Genomic DNA, 19,050 nt, shown 5'->3' with positions numbered 1-19,050 from the left:
TTGCCCCTTATGAATCCTCCCTCCTTTCTTTCCTTCCTTCCCTCCCTCCCTCATTGCTTCCCTCCTCCTTCCTCAAGTATTACCTTCTTAATGTGCACCAAGCCCTTTGGATACAAAGAGGAGTGGACATGGCCTCTGCTCTTGATGTTCACAGTCTAGTAGAGCCAGATGTGCAAACGCCCAACCATGATTTGTGTTAAAGGTATGTATTAGAGTCGTGGAAACACATATGAGGAGGCCTTTAATTCTCTCTGGAGAGATTAGAGAAAACTTTCCAGGCAAAGTGATATTTGAGTTGGGCCATAAGAGATGAAGAGGAGTTGGAGTCAAGGAATGGGCATTTTAGGAACAACTTGGGCAGAGGTGTGAGATTGCATGATGTTTGGGAATGGCATGCGAGTGAGGGATGTATGGGGGGTGGTGGAAGAAAAGAGAAGAGGCTGAGAAGGTACATTAGGCTGTTCTGGGTTTAAATTAATCATAACAACCAGATCCATAAACACTACGTACAAATGTAACAGCGTGTTAAAGAATGGGAAAGTCTCCATGCCTGGAAGGACAGAGGGTTAGAGGGATGAGGGGGTCCCGTGGCTGACCCTCAGCTCCAGGCCTGGGCTGGCAGGCTGTGGGCGCACCCATCTCCCAGGGCTCAGCTTGCCCGATGGAGGCAGGCGTAAGCTGCTTAGGAGTCAACTTCTAAGTTTGGTTTGCCCACAGAGGACCGATAGCAGCAGCAGCAGAGGTTCTCATGTAATCTCTTCCTTTGGCTTGTTCTTCAATTAATTTCATACCTATAGTCCAATTACAAGAACAGCCCACAGGGCCATTTTGCTCATCTCAGTAGGTACATACACAGTACATTTTTTTTTTTTGATTGATTGATTGTTTTTTTTTTTTTTTTTTTTGCTGTATGCGAGCCTCTCACTGTTGTGGCCTCTCCCATTGCGGAGCAGAGGCTCCGGACGCGCGAGCTCAGCAGCCATGGCTCACACGGGCCTAGCCGCTCTGCGGTATGTGGGATCCTCCTGTCTGGGGCATGAACCCGTGTCCCCTGCATCGGCAGGCGGACTCTCAACCACTGCGCCACCAGGGAAGCCCTGATTGATTTTTATTGTTGTATTTTTGGCTGCAGTGGGTCTTTGTTGCTGTGCGCAGGCTTCTCACTGAGGTGGCTTCTCTTGTCACGAAGCGCGGGCTCTAGGCGCGCGGGCTTCAGTAGCTGTGGCACGAGGGCTCAGTAGTTGTGGTGCACGGGCTTAGTTGCTCCACGGCATGTAGGATCTTCCCGGACCAGGGCTCGAACCCACGTCCCCTGCATTGGCAGGTGGATTCTTAACAACTGCGCCACCAGAGAAGTCCCCACAGTACCATTTAAACAATATTTTCAGTTGTTCAACATAAGTAGTTCTCCCCACCAGCAACTTTGCCAGTGTCACCAAGATATAATTGATTCTTGAAACTTCCCACTGCCTCTGTCATGGCTTGTACCGGGGACTGAATTGGCAGGGACAGCTGCAGAAACTCCCTGAGGGCCCCGTTGAGGAGTTAGGCTTCTCCTGCAGCCACTGAGGAAAAATGGAAGGTCGCGAGTGGCAGAGTTACAAGATAAATGTGGGTTCTGGAAACATAATCTGACAGCTGTTTCTCATTTTTTAGAAAAAAAAAAAAGTTAATTGAATTATAAGATGTACTATGTGCCCTCGCTTGGAAGGTGGGAAGGAGAGAGGGGCTCTTAAGGTAATTATGTTGTGATTCTTGTCCTTAAGGCAGTTTGAACCCTCCTGTGGAGACAGTCTCATAGAAGGACAGTCTGTTAAAGTTGGGAGAGGGTCGCAGGCATATGTCCTGGCCCCTGTTCTCAGAAGGGGCCTCACATCTCAGCCCTAATACCTCCTTCTCTCCAGCCCCATCCTCAGTGTTCTATCCATCCTATGGTTCCTTTGGCATTTCTGGAATTCTGGGAGATCATCTCTATTTTCCATTACTAATGGTGGAGTTTTCCTTTTTGTATGTTCCACTGGTCATTTATTGATAATTTGGGAGAGGAATGGCCAGACAGTTGAGGTCATGTCAATAGTAAAAAAAATAATGAGTGCCATTTGTCAAGTGACTGTTATGCTGGGAATAATTTTATTTAATCCTGACAACAGCCATAGGAAGGTAGGATAAGTGGAATATTTATGAATGGAATATTTCCTGCTATATCAATAAACAAAGGATGTCACAGTCTTCAAGGATTGCAGCCCTCCAGCGTGAGCCAGCGAGCCCTGGGGAGACTCAGGGTTGAAAAGAAGACCTGCCATCTAGCAGCCAGCAGACCGCAGCCACTCCCTGCTGTGAGCCCTGAGGAAGCTCAGGATGTGAAAATACAGGATACTGGCCCCAGAGAGCTGAGGTGCACATCAAAGGAATGATTTGAGTGAGCCCAGACTCTTGCATCTTCCCACACACAGAAAAGCGCTAAATTCCTTAACTTGAGATATCTGGTTTCCTTGAACAATAATCTTTTGACGTTCCCAACTACCTGCAAGACTCCTATTTATCCCGGCTCCTCCCAGCGCCTCGCAGGAGCAGTTTCTCAGTTACCTGAAACTCTGTCTCCCGGGCTGCAGTCCTCATTTTTGCCCCAAATAAAACTCAACTCGTGCATTTTTTTAAGTCAACAGTTGATCCTTTCATCCTCTCTGTTCTACAGATGAGAAAAATGGGGCCTGCAGAAGTTAAGCAATTTCTCTAAAGTTGAGAGCCAAGTAGCAAAATGAGTATTTGAACACAAGCTATGGGACTTGTGACCAAGTGGTTAATTACTGTGTGTCACCATCTTACTCAGAAGTATGTGACAAATTGACTCTTGATCTGTGTGTGTGTGTGTGTGTGTGTGTGTGTGTGTGTGTGTACAGCCTTAATGTTGATCCATTTTTGTTATGTGTCACTTTGTTTATTCGGTCTCAGTTACTTAGAGTCAAGCATTAAACTAAAAGAAGATTTCTCAGAGCCCGGTTTGGTTTTCAGGCAGAGCTGGGTACCCGGGCCTGTTTTATGGATCCTAGAGAACCAGCCTGCTTTCTTGGAAGGCAGCCTCAGGAGCTGGGCTGTTTGTATTTGCAGACTTGAAAAGCTGGAGAACGAGGTCAAGACCAGTCAGGACAAATTTGAGGAGATCACCATGAAGTGGGAGGAGGGCAAACAGAAGAGAATCCCCCAGGAGCTGTGGGAAATGCTCAACACCCAGCAGGTGCACTGCACTGGCCTGATAGAAGATAAGAACAAGCTGATCAGCGAGTTACAGCAGGCAAGAGCCTGGCCCTCAGTCCTGGCTGCCGGGGATGGAGCTGGGGGATGTCAGCTTCTCCTGAATGGAGAAAGGTGGAGGCTTTACTTCGTTACCCAGAATGCAATATAGCTCAGGCAATACACTTTTTTTTTTTTTTTTTTTTTTTTTTTTTTTTTTTTTGCGGTACGCGGGCCTCTCACTGCTGTGGCCTCTCCCGCTGCGGAGCACAGGCTCCGGACGCGCAGGCCCAGCGGCCATTGCTCACGGGCTTAGTTGCTCCGCAGCATGTGGGATCCTCCCGGACCAGGGCACGAACCCGTGTCTCCTGCATCGGCAGGCGGATTCCCAACCACTGCGCCACCAGGGAAGCCCCAATACACTTTTTTAAAATTTATTTTTTATTGAAGTATGGTTGAATTACAGTGTTGTGTTAATTGCTGCTGTACAGCAAAGTGACTCAGTTATACATATACATACATTCTCTTTCGTGTTCTTTTCCACTATGGCTTATCACAGGATATTGTTCATGGCTTAGCTGGGGCACCCTGGGCTTTCTGGGAGGCTGCAGCGAGATTTGCAGCAAGTAGTCCTCGAGGGGTCTGATCCTGTGCTGCTGGTTGAGGCTTTGTCCCGAGCTGAGCCCACGGCCTCCAGACACCCGTGTTTCTCCCAGGCCCTCCCAGCCTCTCCCGAGCACCTTTCCTTTGTGCAGTTATAATTCCTAGCGCGTGATGCTGATGGGAGGGGTCCCCCCACCCCCGGAGTGAGGCGTGACTGGCAACGTCTGGCTTCTGTCTCAGTTGATGACCACCCGTTGACATGCTCTTCTCTAGGAGTTAAAAACAAAGGATGACCAGTACGTGAAGGATTTGAAGAAACAGTCGGGTGACATCTGCCTGCTCCTGGAGAGGATGGAAGAACAGGTGAAAAATATGATGAAAACCTTTCGCCAGGAGCTCCAACACATCGAGGTGATGGCACGCGAGAGAGCTGCCCTCTGCCCCGGGAGGCCCCTGGGAGGAGTCCCCCGGGAGGGCCGCCAGAGGCCTTGGTCCTCTCATTGCCGTCTCTGCTCTAGCGTTTCATTCACTTACTTATTGATACATTCACTCCTCCAACAAATATGCAAGTGTCTACTAAATGACGAGCACTGCGCCAGGGGCTGGAGTTACAACCACGGACAAAGTCCTGGATGAAGCCTGTATTCTAGCAGGAGACAGCTAGACAATAGAGATAAATCACCAAGTATATAATTTGACAGGTGTGATAAGCACTTGGAAAGAAAATAAAAGAGGGGTAAGAGGTGTGGAGGAGGGGCATTAGTGCTCCAGAAGCAACAGGCATTTGTGAGCGATTTATTTGATGTGTTTATGACAGTCAGGGATGGAGGGAGAGGAAAGGGGCGTGCCAAACAGGATCCAGGAACCAGTGTTCTGGATTTGAATGAAATGTTAAGGATTGAGATCGAGACACACCTTTCCAAAATGGAAGAGAGCCAAGAGGTGGGGGCCTGTCTCTTTGGATTATTACAGACTCATTTCTGCATTCTTGAGTCTACCCCATCGCCCGTTCTGTGAGCTCCATGCTGCCTTTGCTTCATGGGAAGCCCAGCCATAGCAATGCTGTAACCCGAGTCCCGGCTGAAGACATGCCAGGGTTGGCCCCGTGACTGCAAGGCTCTGACCTTGCCTCAGTTTCCTGCCTCGCTTATCCAATTGACACAGGGCAGCTGGCACCTTTCCTCTCACAGTCCGCGTGAAGCATAGATTTCGTAACACTTTCTATGCAACTCATTCCACAGTCCTTTGGTTGCATGCAACTTGGCAAGTCGGCCTTTGGACTTGACTTTGTGGGTGGCAGTGTGGCACTGGTGCTGTTGTCTGAGATTTCTTTGATGCTGTGGGACCTGCCTGATTAAAACAGATACAAGAGCCCTTTTCCTTCTTGGTCGCAGAAAGCATTTGAGGTGGAGCGACGGGAGCTGCTGACCAGCAATAAGAAGAAATGGGAGCAGGCCCTGCAGGCTCACAATGCCAAAGAGGTCAAGGGGCGGCTGATGCGGGAGGGGCCAGGGGTGTCAAGGGTGGTCCATAGGGTCTGGGGTGATTCCTCTTGTGGCTGAATTTGCTAGCCTTTTTGGACCTTGGGGAGGACTGCCGTGGCCAACATCCCTGACTGCACCTGCCAGTTAACCGGCGGGGACTGCGGATGGTGCCCTCTCGTGGTGGTGGTCAGTACCACCCGTGCAGCCCGCTATGGCTTCCACAGTCCTCCCACTCTCTACTTTATTTCCTGGGTATCTCCCCCAACCATGGCTATTTGCCACCCACGAAGATGTTTTAAGACACATTGTATTTTATTTTATTTTATTTTTTTGCGGTACGCGGACTTCTCACTGTTGTGGCCTCTCCGGTTGCGGAGCACCGGCTCCGGACGCGCAGGCTCAGCGGCCATGGCTCACGGGCTTAGCTGCTCCGCGGCATGTGGGATCTTCCCGGACCGGGGCACGAACCCGTGTCCCCTGCATCGGCAGGCGGACTCTCAACCACTGCGCCACCAGGGAAGCCCTAAGACACATTTTAAAGGGTGTGGGGTTTTCGCTTTGTTTCAGAGAAGTAAAGAACAAAGAAATAATGTGACTGAGATCCACTGGGTATTATTTTTTTTTTTAGAAATACAAATGTCTGACTGCAGGGTCTGCCTTCCTCTTAGAACTTCTGGAGTAGAACCCCATTAGGCAATACAAGCCATAGCCTGGGAGTTCAAAAGCCTTGGGGCACAGGGGTTCTGAGGGCAGACAGACTCCCTCCAGAGTCGGAACAGGGACGGAACCTGCCCTTCCCCTTGTCTCCCTATGCCTTCAGCTGGAGTATCTTATGAACCGCCTGCAGAAAGTAGAGGACCACGAGAAGCAGCTCAACAAGCAGAGGATCTGGGACTGCGAAGAGTACAACATGATCAAGATCAAGCTGGAACAGGACGTGCAGGTGTGACTTGTTCCTCCTCCAGAGCGTCTGGGCGGCTCAGCAGGTGGAGAGCACCTGTGAACGGTCCCTTCCTTAGCGACCACCCATAATATTCTCGAGCTAGTCCATTCAACCAGTACTTACTTGTTATCTGCTCTCTTTTAAATGATTGTATTTGAAGGAGCTCATGTACGGGTTACCCGTGGAGGAATGCTTTCTTTGATAAACCAGTGGAAGGTTGCCAAGATGCTGAAGGGGTCTGGAAACCATGGCACGTGAGGGATCGTTGAGAGAATTGTGCATTTTCGCGGGGTGAAGGGAAAATGTCCCTAGGGTCAGGTAGCTAGCTGGGTCACGTGGCCAGTGCTAGGACAGCCACCGTCCAATGGGTGTCTACCGTATCCCAGACACTTAACACACAGTATCTCTAACCCTCACAGTCACGTGAAGGGGGGAAATCACTAATGGCATTTTATACATGAGGAGACTGAGGCTCAGAGACAAGGCTCCTTATCTGGTAAACGGTAAGCCCTGGATTGAAATCCGGTTCTGTGTGCCTCAGTAGCCTGTATCCTTCCCAGCATTCCAAGCAGCCCCCTGACGGATGGCTGAACATGGCAGTAAGGCAGGTTCTGACTCACCCTCAGAAAGAACCTCCTCATACTTAGAACTGTCTAGTACAGAACAAGGTCATCCCACAAGACAAAGAGTCCTTTATCTCATCACGTTTTCAGAGGCTGAATGACTATGTCTGTCTTCAGTGTAGAAGAAGGATTCCTGCAGTGGGAAGGAGGTTAGATTTTTCTGGTTTCTAAAGTTCTTTCCAAACCTAGCGTTCTGTATTTCAACATCGGTTAAAAAAAAAAAAAATCATCCCTAATTATATTTAGATGTAATGTAATTGTGTCTTAATATTCAAGCATGTTCATGTTCTATTCATTTCAGTCTTTATCTAGAAAAACATGTCAGATTAAGGCTTTTCCGCATAGCCTTTGGTAGAATTTCAGGTCTTAACTCGTCTTGTAGCTTTATATAACGAGGTTAAATTTAAAAACCCTGTTAGCGAATTCCCTGGCTGTCCAGTGGTTAGGACTCAGTGCTCTCACTGCCATGGCCTTGGGTTCAGTCCCTGGTCGGGAACTAGGATCCCGCAAGCCACAAGGCAAGGCCTGAAAAAAAGCAACCCCCTCCCCCAAACCCTATTAGATTACAAATATTTTTCCAGTTGAGAATTTTCTTGAGCCTTTCTTATATTAATGTCATGGAGCTGAGCGTTAGACAAAGAACAGTAGAAGTCTGTAAGAAAGCAGCACTGCTTCCGTGGGCTGTACACATTACACTTTTAATGAAAATGGCTATTGTTAAGCTTTCTGAAGTTATCTTGAGTCTACGATCATTTATATGACAAAAGTACATACTGTTGGCCTCAAACAGTGAAAGAATGGAACCTCATGTTCTTTTTTGTTGTTCTTTTGTTTTGTTTTTCCTTTTGTGGTAAAGACCTTTAATATAAGATCTACCCTCTTAGCAAATTTTTTTTTTTTTTTGTGGTATGCGGGCCTCTCACTGTTGTGGCCTCTCCCGTTGCGGAGCACAGGCTCCGGACGCACAGGCTCAGCGGCCATGGCTCACGGGCCCAGCCGCTCCGCGGCATGTGGGATCTTCCCGGACCGGGGCACGAACCCGTGTCCCCTGCATCGGCAGGCGGACTCTCAACCACTGTGCCACCAGGGAAGCCCCCAATTTTTAAATATACAGTACAGTGTAGTTAATCATAAGCCCTCTGTTGTACATTACATTTCCAGAATTTATTCATTTTGTATAACTGAAACTTTGTACCCTTTGACCAATACCTCCTCATCTTCCCCTCCTCCAGCCCCTGGCAGCCCCTCCTAGCAAATTCTACTCTCTGCTTCTAGGAGTTTGATTATTTTAGATCCTACATGTAAGTGAGATCATGCAATATTTGTCTTTCTGTGTCTGGCTTATTTCACTTAACATAACGTCCTGCATGTCCATTTATGTTGCTACAAATGGCAGGATTCCCTTTTTCTTTTAAAGGCTGAATAATATGCCATTGTGTATATATACCACTTTAAAAAAAATCCATTAGTCCTTCATCGGACATTTAGGTTGTTTCTATACCTTGGCTACTGTGAATAATGCTACAATGAATGTGGGAGTGCAGATACCTCTTCGAGATCAATTTTTTTGGGTATATACCCAGAAGTGGGATTACTGGATCAAATGGTAGTTCTATTTTTAATTTTTTGAGGAACCTCCATATTGTTTCCTTAGCGGCTGCACCAATTTGCATTCTCACAAGCAGCACAGAAGGATTCTCTTTTCTCCACATCCTTGCCAACACTTGCTGTCCTTTGTTGTTGTTTTGTTTTGTTTTTGCTGTACGCGGGTCTCTCACTGTCGTGGCCTCTCCCGTTGGGGAGCACAGGCTCCGGACGCGCAGGCTCAGCGGCCATGGCTCACGGGCCCAGCCGCTGCGCGGCATGTGGGATCCTCCCGGACCGGGGCAAGAACCCGTGTCCGCTGCATCGGCAGGCGGACTCTCAACCACTGCGCCACCAGGGAAGCCCCATCCTTTGATTTTTGATGAACAGCCATGCTAATAGGTGTGAGGTGATATCCCACTGTGGTTTTGATTTGCCTTTTCCTGATGATCAGTGATGAGCATCTTTTCATATGCCTGTTGGCCATCTGCATGTCTTCTTTGGAGATATGGCTCTTCAGGTCCTTTGCCCATTTTCTAACTGAGTATTTTTTTTGCTATTGAGCTGTAGGAGTGGAACCTCATGTTCTTAATCCAATGTTCAACTGCTTGAACGGAGGCAAAAAATTCTGGGACATGGGGAGATTATAGAGGTTAGGGGGTAAGACCAGGGAGGTGAGGGGCAGAGAGGCAGGTAGCCTGGGAGACCTGGCTTTCCTGGCTCCCTCTGTCTGGATGTATTAACAGTGGAGTGTGGGTATGCCGGAGGCAGGCAGATGGAGATTCTCAGAGTGGGAAAGCGTGTGCAGTTCCTCTGTGTAACAGTTCCTTCCTGTGTTAGAGTTGAGTATACTGTACCACACTCCACCCTTTAGCTGGGAAAAGGTAATCAAATCAGGGATTACCCATATTGCAATATGTGGAATATTTTAGTAGCCTGAACTTTATCATAGTGCCTCTGAGCTGTATTTACTAGATAGTAAAGTTAAATAGTGTCGATTTTAGTCAAAAAGATAAGGGCATGCAGCTCGATTCCTAACACTAATTCATAGCACTGTGTCAGTTCTAAAATACGGAACTAAAATGTTTGCAAACCACAAAAATACAAAGGATCCAATACACATAGATATGGTTTGATAGGTGAAGCATAAGAAGTAAAAATAAGAAGATGCACTTTTCTAGTGCTTACTGCTAGCAAGGTCACACTAGCAATGAATGAAGATTTTACCACTGCTGCCCACCACCCCAAAAGAAAACTGCTAGAAACACTTAGTTCTTGAGCCAGGAAGCAAAATGGTTTTTATTATTAGGCCTTAGCTGCTCATTTAAAATTGTGAAATGGTTTAGTTCAACTTTAATACCCGAATATTCATCACAAAAAGTTAAATACAAGTTAGTTATTTAACAAGTATTGTGAACTTACATGGTGCAAAGCATAAAAATAAATAAGATACGATTTCTGTCCTTAAGGAATTTACAGTCTTTTGAGCGAGAAAGCAAGCTACATAAATAGTATACATAGTATAAAAGAGTGAGCAGCAACAGGGAAGAAAAGGGTAAGCAAGAGTGGGGGATGGAGAGTCCGCAGTTCCAAAAGGAATCCAGGGGTTCCCTCCCATCCCCAGAGGGTTGAGATCGGCGATAAAGAGGCTCAGTGGGGTCTTTAGAATCAGCTGAGAGGGCCGGAGGGAAAGGCTGTTCTAAATTTCCATTCTGCTGGGGCGGTATGGGCTGCGGGGCGTTGTCAGCCTAGGGTAGGAGGTGGCTCCAGACGGCAGCTTCCTTGCTCCTCCTGCCCCAGGAAAAAGAGGGGAAAAGGGAGGTGCGGTCAACACCTGGAGGACCTGCAACGCTGAAGGATTTTCGTGGCAGGTTAGATCGTAATGTTTATAAACTCTTCCCCCAAACTAACCATGATGTTTTGCCATTAGTCTTGGGAACTCGGAGTGCAACTTTGCAAAATACCTTTGCATAATTGAATAATAAGCACAAGCATTTCACAAGATCGATTACAATTTTTTTGGTATTCAAAACATCTAAACTTTGTTTTATTTAACATCTTTATTGGAGTATAATTGCTTTACAATGGTGTGTTAGTTTCCGCTGTATAACAAAGTGAATCACCTATACGTATACATACATCCCCATATCTCCTCCCTCTTGCGTCTCCCTCCCTCCCACCCTCCCTCTCCCACCCCCCCTCTCCCACCCCTCTAGGTGATCACAGAGCACCGAGCTGATCTCCCTGTGCTATGGGGCTGCTTCCCACTAGCTGTCTATTTTACATTGGGTGGTGTATATAGGTCCATGCTACTCTCTCACTTCAGATTACAATTTTTTAATATGACATTACACTCAGTGTATGACAATCAAGGTCAGCTATATATTGAGACTAAAACCTGTGATAATTAACAGTAGAGTCACCGGTACTAAAATGATCATGAGCAGAAGGTGTTGCAAACAAATAACGAGTAACAGAATCCGTGTAATTGCCTGCTGTAGACGCTGAACTGCAAGAGGCGGGAGACCGTGATTAGTTCTGTAAATTCATCAACAGCGCTGCCAGTCACTTGTAAGTGACATCACGAACGTGAAGCCCCCTGTGGTGGTCCTGGGACAGCGCGGAGGTGAAGGGAGGGCTGATCTGTGATCTGTGTGTATGCTGCATTGCTCTTTCCTCCCGGCCTCAGTTCCCTAAGAGCATTAGCAAAGAGCAGGAGCAAATGTTTTCAACAAGAGGAAATAAAATCGGCGAATAAAATTCAACTGCGTGCACAAGCAGAACGCTGTGAATTAAAACAGTCACAGGTGACCGATTATAATTATTATATGTATATTTGTCTATAAAATCAGCTCAGATTTAAGGTCTTTCTTTCAGGCCACATCGAGTGGCTGGTTAGCTCAGTTGGTTCGAGTGTGGTGCTAGTAAGTTCCTTCAGGTCACAAAGAAAAAGACATGGCCTAATTACTTTTGTTCAGAGTTTTGTAAACTGTGTTCAGCTAGGTGAAATATTGGTGGCGGTTTCACAAAACCAACAAAAAAAGTGATGCCAGTGATATTTATTTCCTTTCAAGATGTGTTATGTAGGAAAAATAGAGTCCATTAACATATTATTATGTAATAATCTGCCTTTCAAATGAAATTCACGGGAGAATTCATATGGTAGGGCTCACATTTATAACTCATGAGCTCTTGCTGTGTTATAAGTATAAAAACTGTTCTATGGCCCGGTAAGTTTGGGAAATTCTGTTTTAGTGACAGGAGCTCATTGCAAAGCTCTAGGAAGAAGGAGATCACTGGACATGGTCAGAGCAGACACCCAGGCACTCAGGGTCATGGGGCTCCTGGGTGCCTCCGTCCCAGCAAAGCCTGGAACTCATTCAATGTCATTCCAGATCCAGAGCAGCTCTGGAGACCCTCCTTCTCTGTGAGTGTTCACCCTTTCTCAGATTGTCGCCATCCAACAACGAGCTTTCTATTGGACGTCTGTGCCAAGCCACGTTGACCAATGGCCTCCCCGGTGTCCAGGGCTGGTCACACTTGAAGTAGTGGGCTGGTTTTGTTTGGAGCACGGTGGCATAAATCATCATGACTTTCTAGGAAGAACTGCTGAGAGTCCTTTTCCCCACTCGGCACTCACAGTCACCCCTAGAAGGGTCCAGGGCCCAGAGCAGCGGCTCAGGCTGGGACCACCCCAGATAACTGCACTTGAGCTGAGGCTGTGCCTTCAGAAGCTTCCATAGGCTCTTTGGGATAATATTCAAGTCAGGAATTTCTAAATTAAACTTTAATCATGCCCAGGAGGAGTGGGGTGCGGCTCCTGAGAGCTCCCTGCCCAAGGGCTGGGCCTGCCCTGCACAGTGCTGAGAGCTGACTGTGTGGCGAAGGGGGTACTTGCACACAGCCAGGGGGGTGTGAACTGTAAATTGCTTTGTGGAGAGCCTTTGAACTTCACTTCTGAGAACCTACCTTAAGGAAATAAACAAAATACCCCCAAAGTTTTAAATGTAATTCTTCCCACCATTATTTTATAATATTGAAGATTATCAAAACAATCTAAATGTATTTATACATTTATAAATGTATATACTGTAGGGAAATGGTAACACATTATGGTATATGGTAAACATAAATATTTCCTATAGGGTAAATTATAATATAAAAATATGCACCATTAAAATTATATTACTAAAACTTGACTGGCATGGAAAATTCTTAAGTTGTAATATTAAAGGAGAAAAGTGGGATATAAAATTGTAGGTATAGTTGGATCTCAATTATGTAAGGAACACTGGAAAGAAACAGGCCAATATGTCAATAGAAATTGCCTTTGGGAGGTGGAATTATGGGTAGTTTTTCTTCCCCCTTCTCCTATGTCTCCTTTTTTCTCCTTTACTGTACTTTCTGTGTTTTCCACAATGAGCAAATATGACTTTCACAACGAGGAAAAGTTTTTACAAAGAAAAGCAAATAGCTAGAAAAAAGTAAATAACAATTTGAATGAAAGTAGAGAAATTGAGAGGTATAAGTAGTTATCGTCCTGGTGACCAAGATGGTTCTTCCCTGACCCCCTGCTGAAGAAGAGATAGAACAGGCCTCCTGTTCTGAAGGAGATGTTCAATTCTCGTGCCACAATGGAAATTTTAAGACCCCTGGGCCAGCTAAGCAGATCCTCGTGACTAATTCCCTCAGTTACGGTGTGGGGATCACCGACTCCACATGGAAGGTGGAAATGATTCACCCTCCGATGGTGGGTGATCGCCTTTGCTCTCCTGTTCTGCTCCTTGAGGGTGACCCAGAGCAGCCTGGAATCCCTTCCTCTGTTGATTCCTTGGCGAGGGCCTGTAGTCGAGTGGAGGGAGATGGGAAGGAGGCTTGAAGGAGTGTGGTATGTGGCATGTCACATGGCTGCCTTACCCAGATCTGATTCTACTTAATGGCATCTTGCATTCCTGCACTCCGTTCGAGAAAGGCAGGAGCGAGCCAATGTGTATTTGCCCTGTTCCAGCCTTGCCCCTCCCTAATCCTTTTCACCAGCTGCAGAAGATCTTTCTACCCTGCGTGGACTAGTAGTAATTCCACTCTTCCCCCTAACGTCTTCGTGGCCCTCCTTTGCCTTCAAGGATAAAGCGTGAGATTCCTATAGCTCCGCCAGGCTCTGCTGCTCTGTCAGCCTCGTCTCTACCATTCCCTCCCCGCTTCTTACCTCACGTCCTAACTGCTCGTGGTTTCCCCAAAGCACCTGACTTTCCCTTGCCTCTCTAGACCTCTCTCCCCTCCCCCTGCGTAACTCCTACTCATTCTCCAGGCCTCAGACACAGAAGGCCATCTTTTCAGGGACGCCTGCCCTGCCCTCAAGGCCCAGGAGAACCCTCCTCTCATTAGTCCCATACCTGTGCTTACCCTGATTTTGCTTCTTGTCACCAGTGCTTGTTCATCTGTCCCTCTCCTAGACAGGGAAGGACTGGGACTTTTTTTTTTTTTTTTTTCTTTGCGGTATGTGAGCCTCTCACTGTTGTGGCCTCTCCTGTTGCGGAGCACAGGCTCCAGACGCGCAGGCTCAGCGGCCATGGCTCACGGGCCCAGCCGCTCCGCGGCATGTGGGATCTTCCCGGACCAGGGCACGAACCCGTGTCCCCTGCATCGGCAGGCGGACTCTCAACCACTGCGCCACCAGGGAAGCCCAGGACTGGACCTTTTTCACCTGTGTTCTCCCAACAGCACCTAGAAAAGCATCAGACATATAATAGACACTCAATAAGTATTCGCTGAATGAATGAACACAACTAATGATGATGCAAATAGTGAGGATGGTTGCCTCTATCCTCCTTTAAAATGAACACGGTTTGCTAAACACTGACATTGAGAACTGGAAGGTCAGAGCGGGGACCTTGCAGGTTTTTTGTGGCCATGTTAACTTTTATGGTTTTTGTAGTGGGGCTGCTTGTTCTCTAAAGGGTCTGGAGCAGAGCATGAGAGGTAGCTGTACTTGAACTGTGCTCTAACTCTGATCTCTCTTAGACTTTAAACACGTAGGCTTAAGCTTGCACTTGAATGATTTGTATTTTTTCTGGTTGACCTTTAGTTTGCCTCTAATGATAAATTTTCCAAGACTTCAGGTGGAGACACTTGTCCTAAGATTCCTCTGATACGACTCCAGAGCAAATGGCCAGGGACCCTCATGCAGAATAAATTGTACCAGGGCCAATTAGGATTTTGTTTTTAAACTTTAACTTTAGATTCTTGAGCAACAGCTTCAGCAAATGAAAGCAACTTATCAGCTAAACCAAGAGAAGTTAGAGTACAACTTCCAGGTGCTGAAGAAGAAAGATGAAGAAAGCACAGTGATTAAATCCCAGCAGAAGAGGAAGATCAACTGGTAAGCTAGCGTGCAGAGCGTCTTCTTTCTGGGCCCTTCTGTGCTGAAAAGAGGGATGGGTATGTACTCTTTTGTAGGAGTAGAAACTTAAAAATATAATGGGGCTTCCCTGGTGGCGCCGTGGTTGAGAGTCCGCCTGCCGATGCAGGGGACACCGGTTCGTGCCCCGGTCCGGGAAGATCCCACATGCCGCGGAGCGGCTGGGCCCGTGAGCCATGGCCGCTGAGCCTGCGCGTCTGGAGCCTGTGCCCTGCAACGGGAGAGGCCACAACAGTGAGAGGTCCGCATACCGCAAAAAAAAAAAAACAACAAAAAACCGAATTCTTGTTAAAAGAATTTTTTTTTTTTTCTGGGAAAACAGAATACATTCAACTGGCTGTACCCTCCCTGCACCATGAAAAGAGTTTACAGCAAAAAGTCTGTCTCCCATCCCTCCTTTATCTGGGTCCTCTGTCCCACCTCTGTCACCATTATTCACTTCTTTTGTTTCGTCCAGCATTTCCTCTCGCACATACAAGGAAACACAAATAGACAGTCTCATCCCCTTCTGCTTTTACACAAATGATAGCATTCTATACACACTGTTCTATGTCTTGAAGATGTTTCCGTACCAGTTCATAGAGAAGGATCACATTATTTCTTCAGCTGCCTCGTATTCCACTGCATAAACATGCTAGGATTTACTTGACCAGTTCCACACTGATGCACATTTCGATGGCTTCTAATCTCTTGCTGTTGCAAATAATGCCAACATAAGTACTTATGTCAATGTGTCACTTCTCATGTGCGCCCGGCTATCTGGGTAATAAATTCTCAACTTGTAATTACAGAAGCAGTACATGTGCATTATAGAAAATTAGAAGATACCACAAATGAAAGTGAGATAAAAACATAAAAATACCATATTCCTCCTACCAGAGATTAAGTGTATCTCTTTCTCTCCCTCTCTCTAGATATACAGATGGATATAGATATGACATCATACTGCAGCTATTGTTTTGCAATCTGCCTTTTTTAAAAGTCAGTAACCTCTACCTTTCCATTTCAGTAAATTTCGTCTAAATATCTGGATCACATTCATATTTCCCTAGTTGTCCAAAGATATCCTTTACAGTAAGTTTGTCCAAATTAGCATCTCATCTAGGTCCAGGAATTGCATCAGGTTGTTAAACTAAGTTCCTTAAGTCTCTCTGATCTATGAGATCCCCTGATCCCTCCACCTGCCAACCTCCTTTTTACATGATACTTATATACTTATTGTATCCTCTTCTCTTGATGTATGTGTATGTGTGTGTGGGGGGGGGGTGGAGCCAGTTATTTGCTCAAAAGTCTCAGCCAGTTATCTTACAGAATGTCTCATTTTCTGGATATGAGAATAGGGATGATCAGTGTGTTTTAGAGACCTTCTTATTATTTCAGAATAATGCCTAAGAGGGAATTTTTTTTTTTTTTTTTTTTTTTTTGGTACGCAGCCCTCTCACTGTTGTGGCCTCTCCCATTGCGGAGCACAGGCTCCGGACGCGCAGGCCCAGCGGCCATGGCTCACGGGCCCAGCCGCTCCGTGGCATGTGGGATCTTCCCAGACCAGGATCGAACCCGTGTCCCCTGAACTGGCAGGCAGATTCTTAACCACTGTGTCACCAGGGAAGTCCCTAGAATTTTTAAACTGAAACTTTGTCAGTCCTCAAACCTTCCTGTTCCTGTGTAAGTGAGGCACTGACATAAGATGTCTGTTCAGGAGCGCAAAGTCTGAAGTCTGGTCTTGGGTCTAAAAGCCATGCCTGTGTATTTCATCGGACAAGTGTCTATATACAGAGCTCCTATTAGCAGTGAGCTGGGCATCGGTGGCCTGACTGTGTTCATGGTTCTCTGGGCAGGTCATAGCTGTCTCTCCTGGTGCTGGAACCTTTGACCACTCCCCTCTCCTGCAAGCCAGGTTCCCCTGGCACCCTGTGTGAAACTCTTCTGTAGCACTATTCACACAGTTCTGTAATTAACGTTTGTCTTTGTCTCTGGCTGGACTGATAGTGCTTTGTACTCCGACATGTCCTTGTATTTGTCTTGGTATTCAAACATATCCTTGGCACAAAAGAGACCTTTCATGTTTGATGAATGAATGAGTGAATGAATGAATGAGTTATTGGACTCGTTAACAGTATCAGCTCTTTCGGGATGGGGGACTCATATATCATGGGCTTGTGATGCAGTTTTACTTTTTTCCTTGTTTCAGAAGTTGAGGTAGGTTATTTACATCTGTGAGTCAGCACTAGGTGTGGACCCTGACAAGTGCTGTGCTGAAGAAGATTCAGTCACATTGTTGAATGAGAGGCTACCTCTTGGTGGGTTTGGGCTTATGGATTGTTTTAAATGCATTTAGTTCTGGATGATCCCATTACCTCCTGTTGCTTGCGTTTCCTCGATCACAGCTGGAGCTGTGTTTGGGGAAATATCTGGGAGGGTTTCCCGCCCCCCCCAACCTTCCACAAGTCTGAGCCGAGATTTAGATCGTAGATAAGAGGAACATACGTTGCAGCTTCTATTCAGTTGCAGGCTAACTTTTTTTTTTTTTCCTCTTCAACCCAGCCTTCATGATGTACTTAACAATCTGAGATCAAAATATAACAAGCAGGTAAAGCAGTTTCAGGAGGAGAACCAGTCCCTAACCTCAGGCTACAAACGCCTTGTGATGCAATTCAAGGAGATGCAGAAAGCCATGAGGTATTTCAGGGACGTGGATCCCAAGGCATGTGCCCCAGGATAGAGGTTTCAGGGGTGGAGCTGGTAGTGGTGGTGATTTCATCAGACTTTGATATCACCTGCTTCTTGGGAGCTGGACCAGGGCACCAGAGAATCCTTTGTGCTGTCTTTCCTGTCCCTTTACTTGCACGTCACCTGCCTTGTTCTCACAGGTGAGAATCAGGGGCTCAGGGATTGGGCCAGGCCCGGGATTTCCCACAGCTCTGCCTCCGTTCTTGCCCTGCTGCTCATTGGGGGTGGGGACAGGGGCTGGCCTGGCACTGGAATCAGCTGGCCTCGGTCAATAACTCTTCCTCACAGGCATTTCGCTCTCATTGATGACAAGCAGTTTCGGGAGATTTGGCTGATGAATGAAGAGGAGGCAAAAGATCTGCTAAGCAGAGCCTTTGATGTAGACAGGATCATCCATACCCATCACCTGGGGCTCCCCTGGACAGCACCTGACTTCTGGTTCCTGAAGAATGTGGGACCAATTTCTCAGCAGCAGCGGAAGTCGGCCACACAAATCTTAGAGGAAGTGCTGATGGAAGCAGGTGACTGGAACAGAGTCATAGCATCTTCGAGCTGGAGTGGAGGGGCCCTCTGAGAACATCGGGTCGACCCATTCCTTTTACAGATAAGGGAACTGAAGGCAGTTCCCTTATCTGGGGGATAAGGTTTCATAGCTTAAGAGGTCCAGAGAGCATGATTGGTTGATATGACTTTTTTCTTTCCTTTTTTTTTTTCTTTTTTTGCGGTACGCGGGCCTCTCACTGCTGTGGCCTCTCCCGTTGCGGAGCGCAGCCTCCGGACGTGCAGGCTCAGCGGCCACGGCTCACGGGCCCAGCCGCTCCGCGGCATGTGGGATCTTCCCGGACCGGGGCACGAACCCGGGTCCCCTGCATTGGCAGGCGGATTCTCAACCACTGCACCACCAGGGAAGCCCGGTTGATATGACTTTTAAGTTTCCTCTAATTGATAGCTTTACCTTCTCCCCTGTTTTATAAACTGGTAGTTAGATCTAGAAGCTTGATCAGATTCAAGTTCACTTTATTTTTCCTATATACACTGTTGCCTACCTCCATTGGGATAAACTGATTCCAATTTGTCTCCCTTTGTGATGTTAGCAACCATTGATAACCACTGTCGAAGATCCATTAACTGCATTAGGGATTGCAAAATAGTGTTCTAAGTTCTATCATTCTGCCTTCATTTATTAGCTGGAGCCCTTCTGAAAAGGGAAGCTTCTCCCCATCAGCTATTTGCTACCCCGAGATACAGTTTGTACAGGAAAAGCAGGATGGTGCTTAGTCTTTTTTCTGTTTACTAGTCCTCAGAACAAATAGACTGGGGCTCTCGCATCTTCTAAAGGTGACCAATGAGGTTTTATTTAAATTTTTCCTTATGAACACATGGGTTTAAATAAATGTGATGCTTCGGTTTACTACAGTTATCATCCTTACTAAT

At 46.8% G+C, this 19,050-nt stretch overlaps 1 protein-coding gene across 1 annotated transcript in view; it reads left to right on the top strand.

The window, feature by feature from the left end:
- The window catches only part of DRC1 (dynein regulatory complex subunit 1), a 51,066-nt gene that overhangs the window by 16,049 nt on the left and 15,967 nt on the right, over nt 1-19,050 (top strand). The window contains exons 4-10 of the mRNA XM_067007941.1: nt 3,109-3,292; nt 4,108-4,245; nt 5,229-5,315; nt 6,139-6,261; nt 14,708-14,847; nt 17,431-17,565; nt 17,905-18,137. Coding sequence (XP_066864042.1) covers nt 3,109-3,292; nt 4,108-4,245; nt 5,229-5,315; nt 6,139-6,261; nt 14,708-14,847; nt 17,431-17,565; nt 17,905-18,137 — 1,040 coding nt within the window. The remainder of the gene's footprint in view (nt 1-3,108; nt 3,293-4,107; nt 4,246-5,228; nt 5,316-6,138; nt 6,262-14,707; nt 14,848-17,430; nt 17,566-17,904; nt 18,138-19,050) is intronic.

This window comes from Kogia breviceps, chromosome 11, assembly GCF_026419965.1.
Source record: "Kogia breviceps isolate mKogBre1 chromosome 11, mKogBre1 haplotype 1, whole genome shotgun sequence".
In the NCBI taxonomy this organism is placed as follows: domain Eukaryota; kingdom Metazoa; phylum Chordata; class Mammalia; order Artiodactyla; family Physeteridae; genus Kogia; species Kogia breviceps.
Note: the sequence above shows the minus strand (reverse complement) of the source record. Positions and strands in the feature narration are given on the sequence as shown.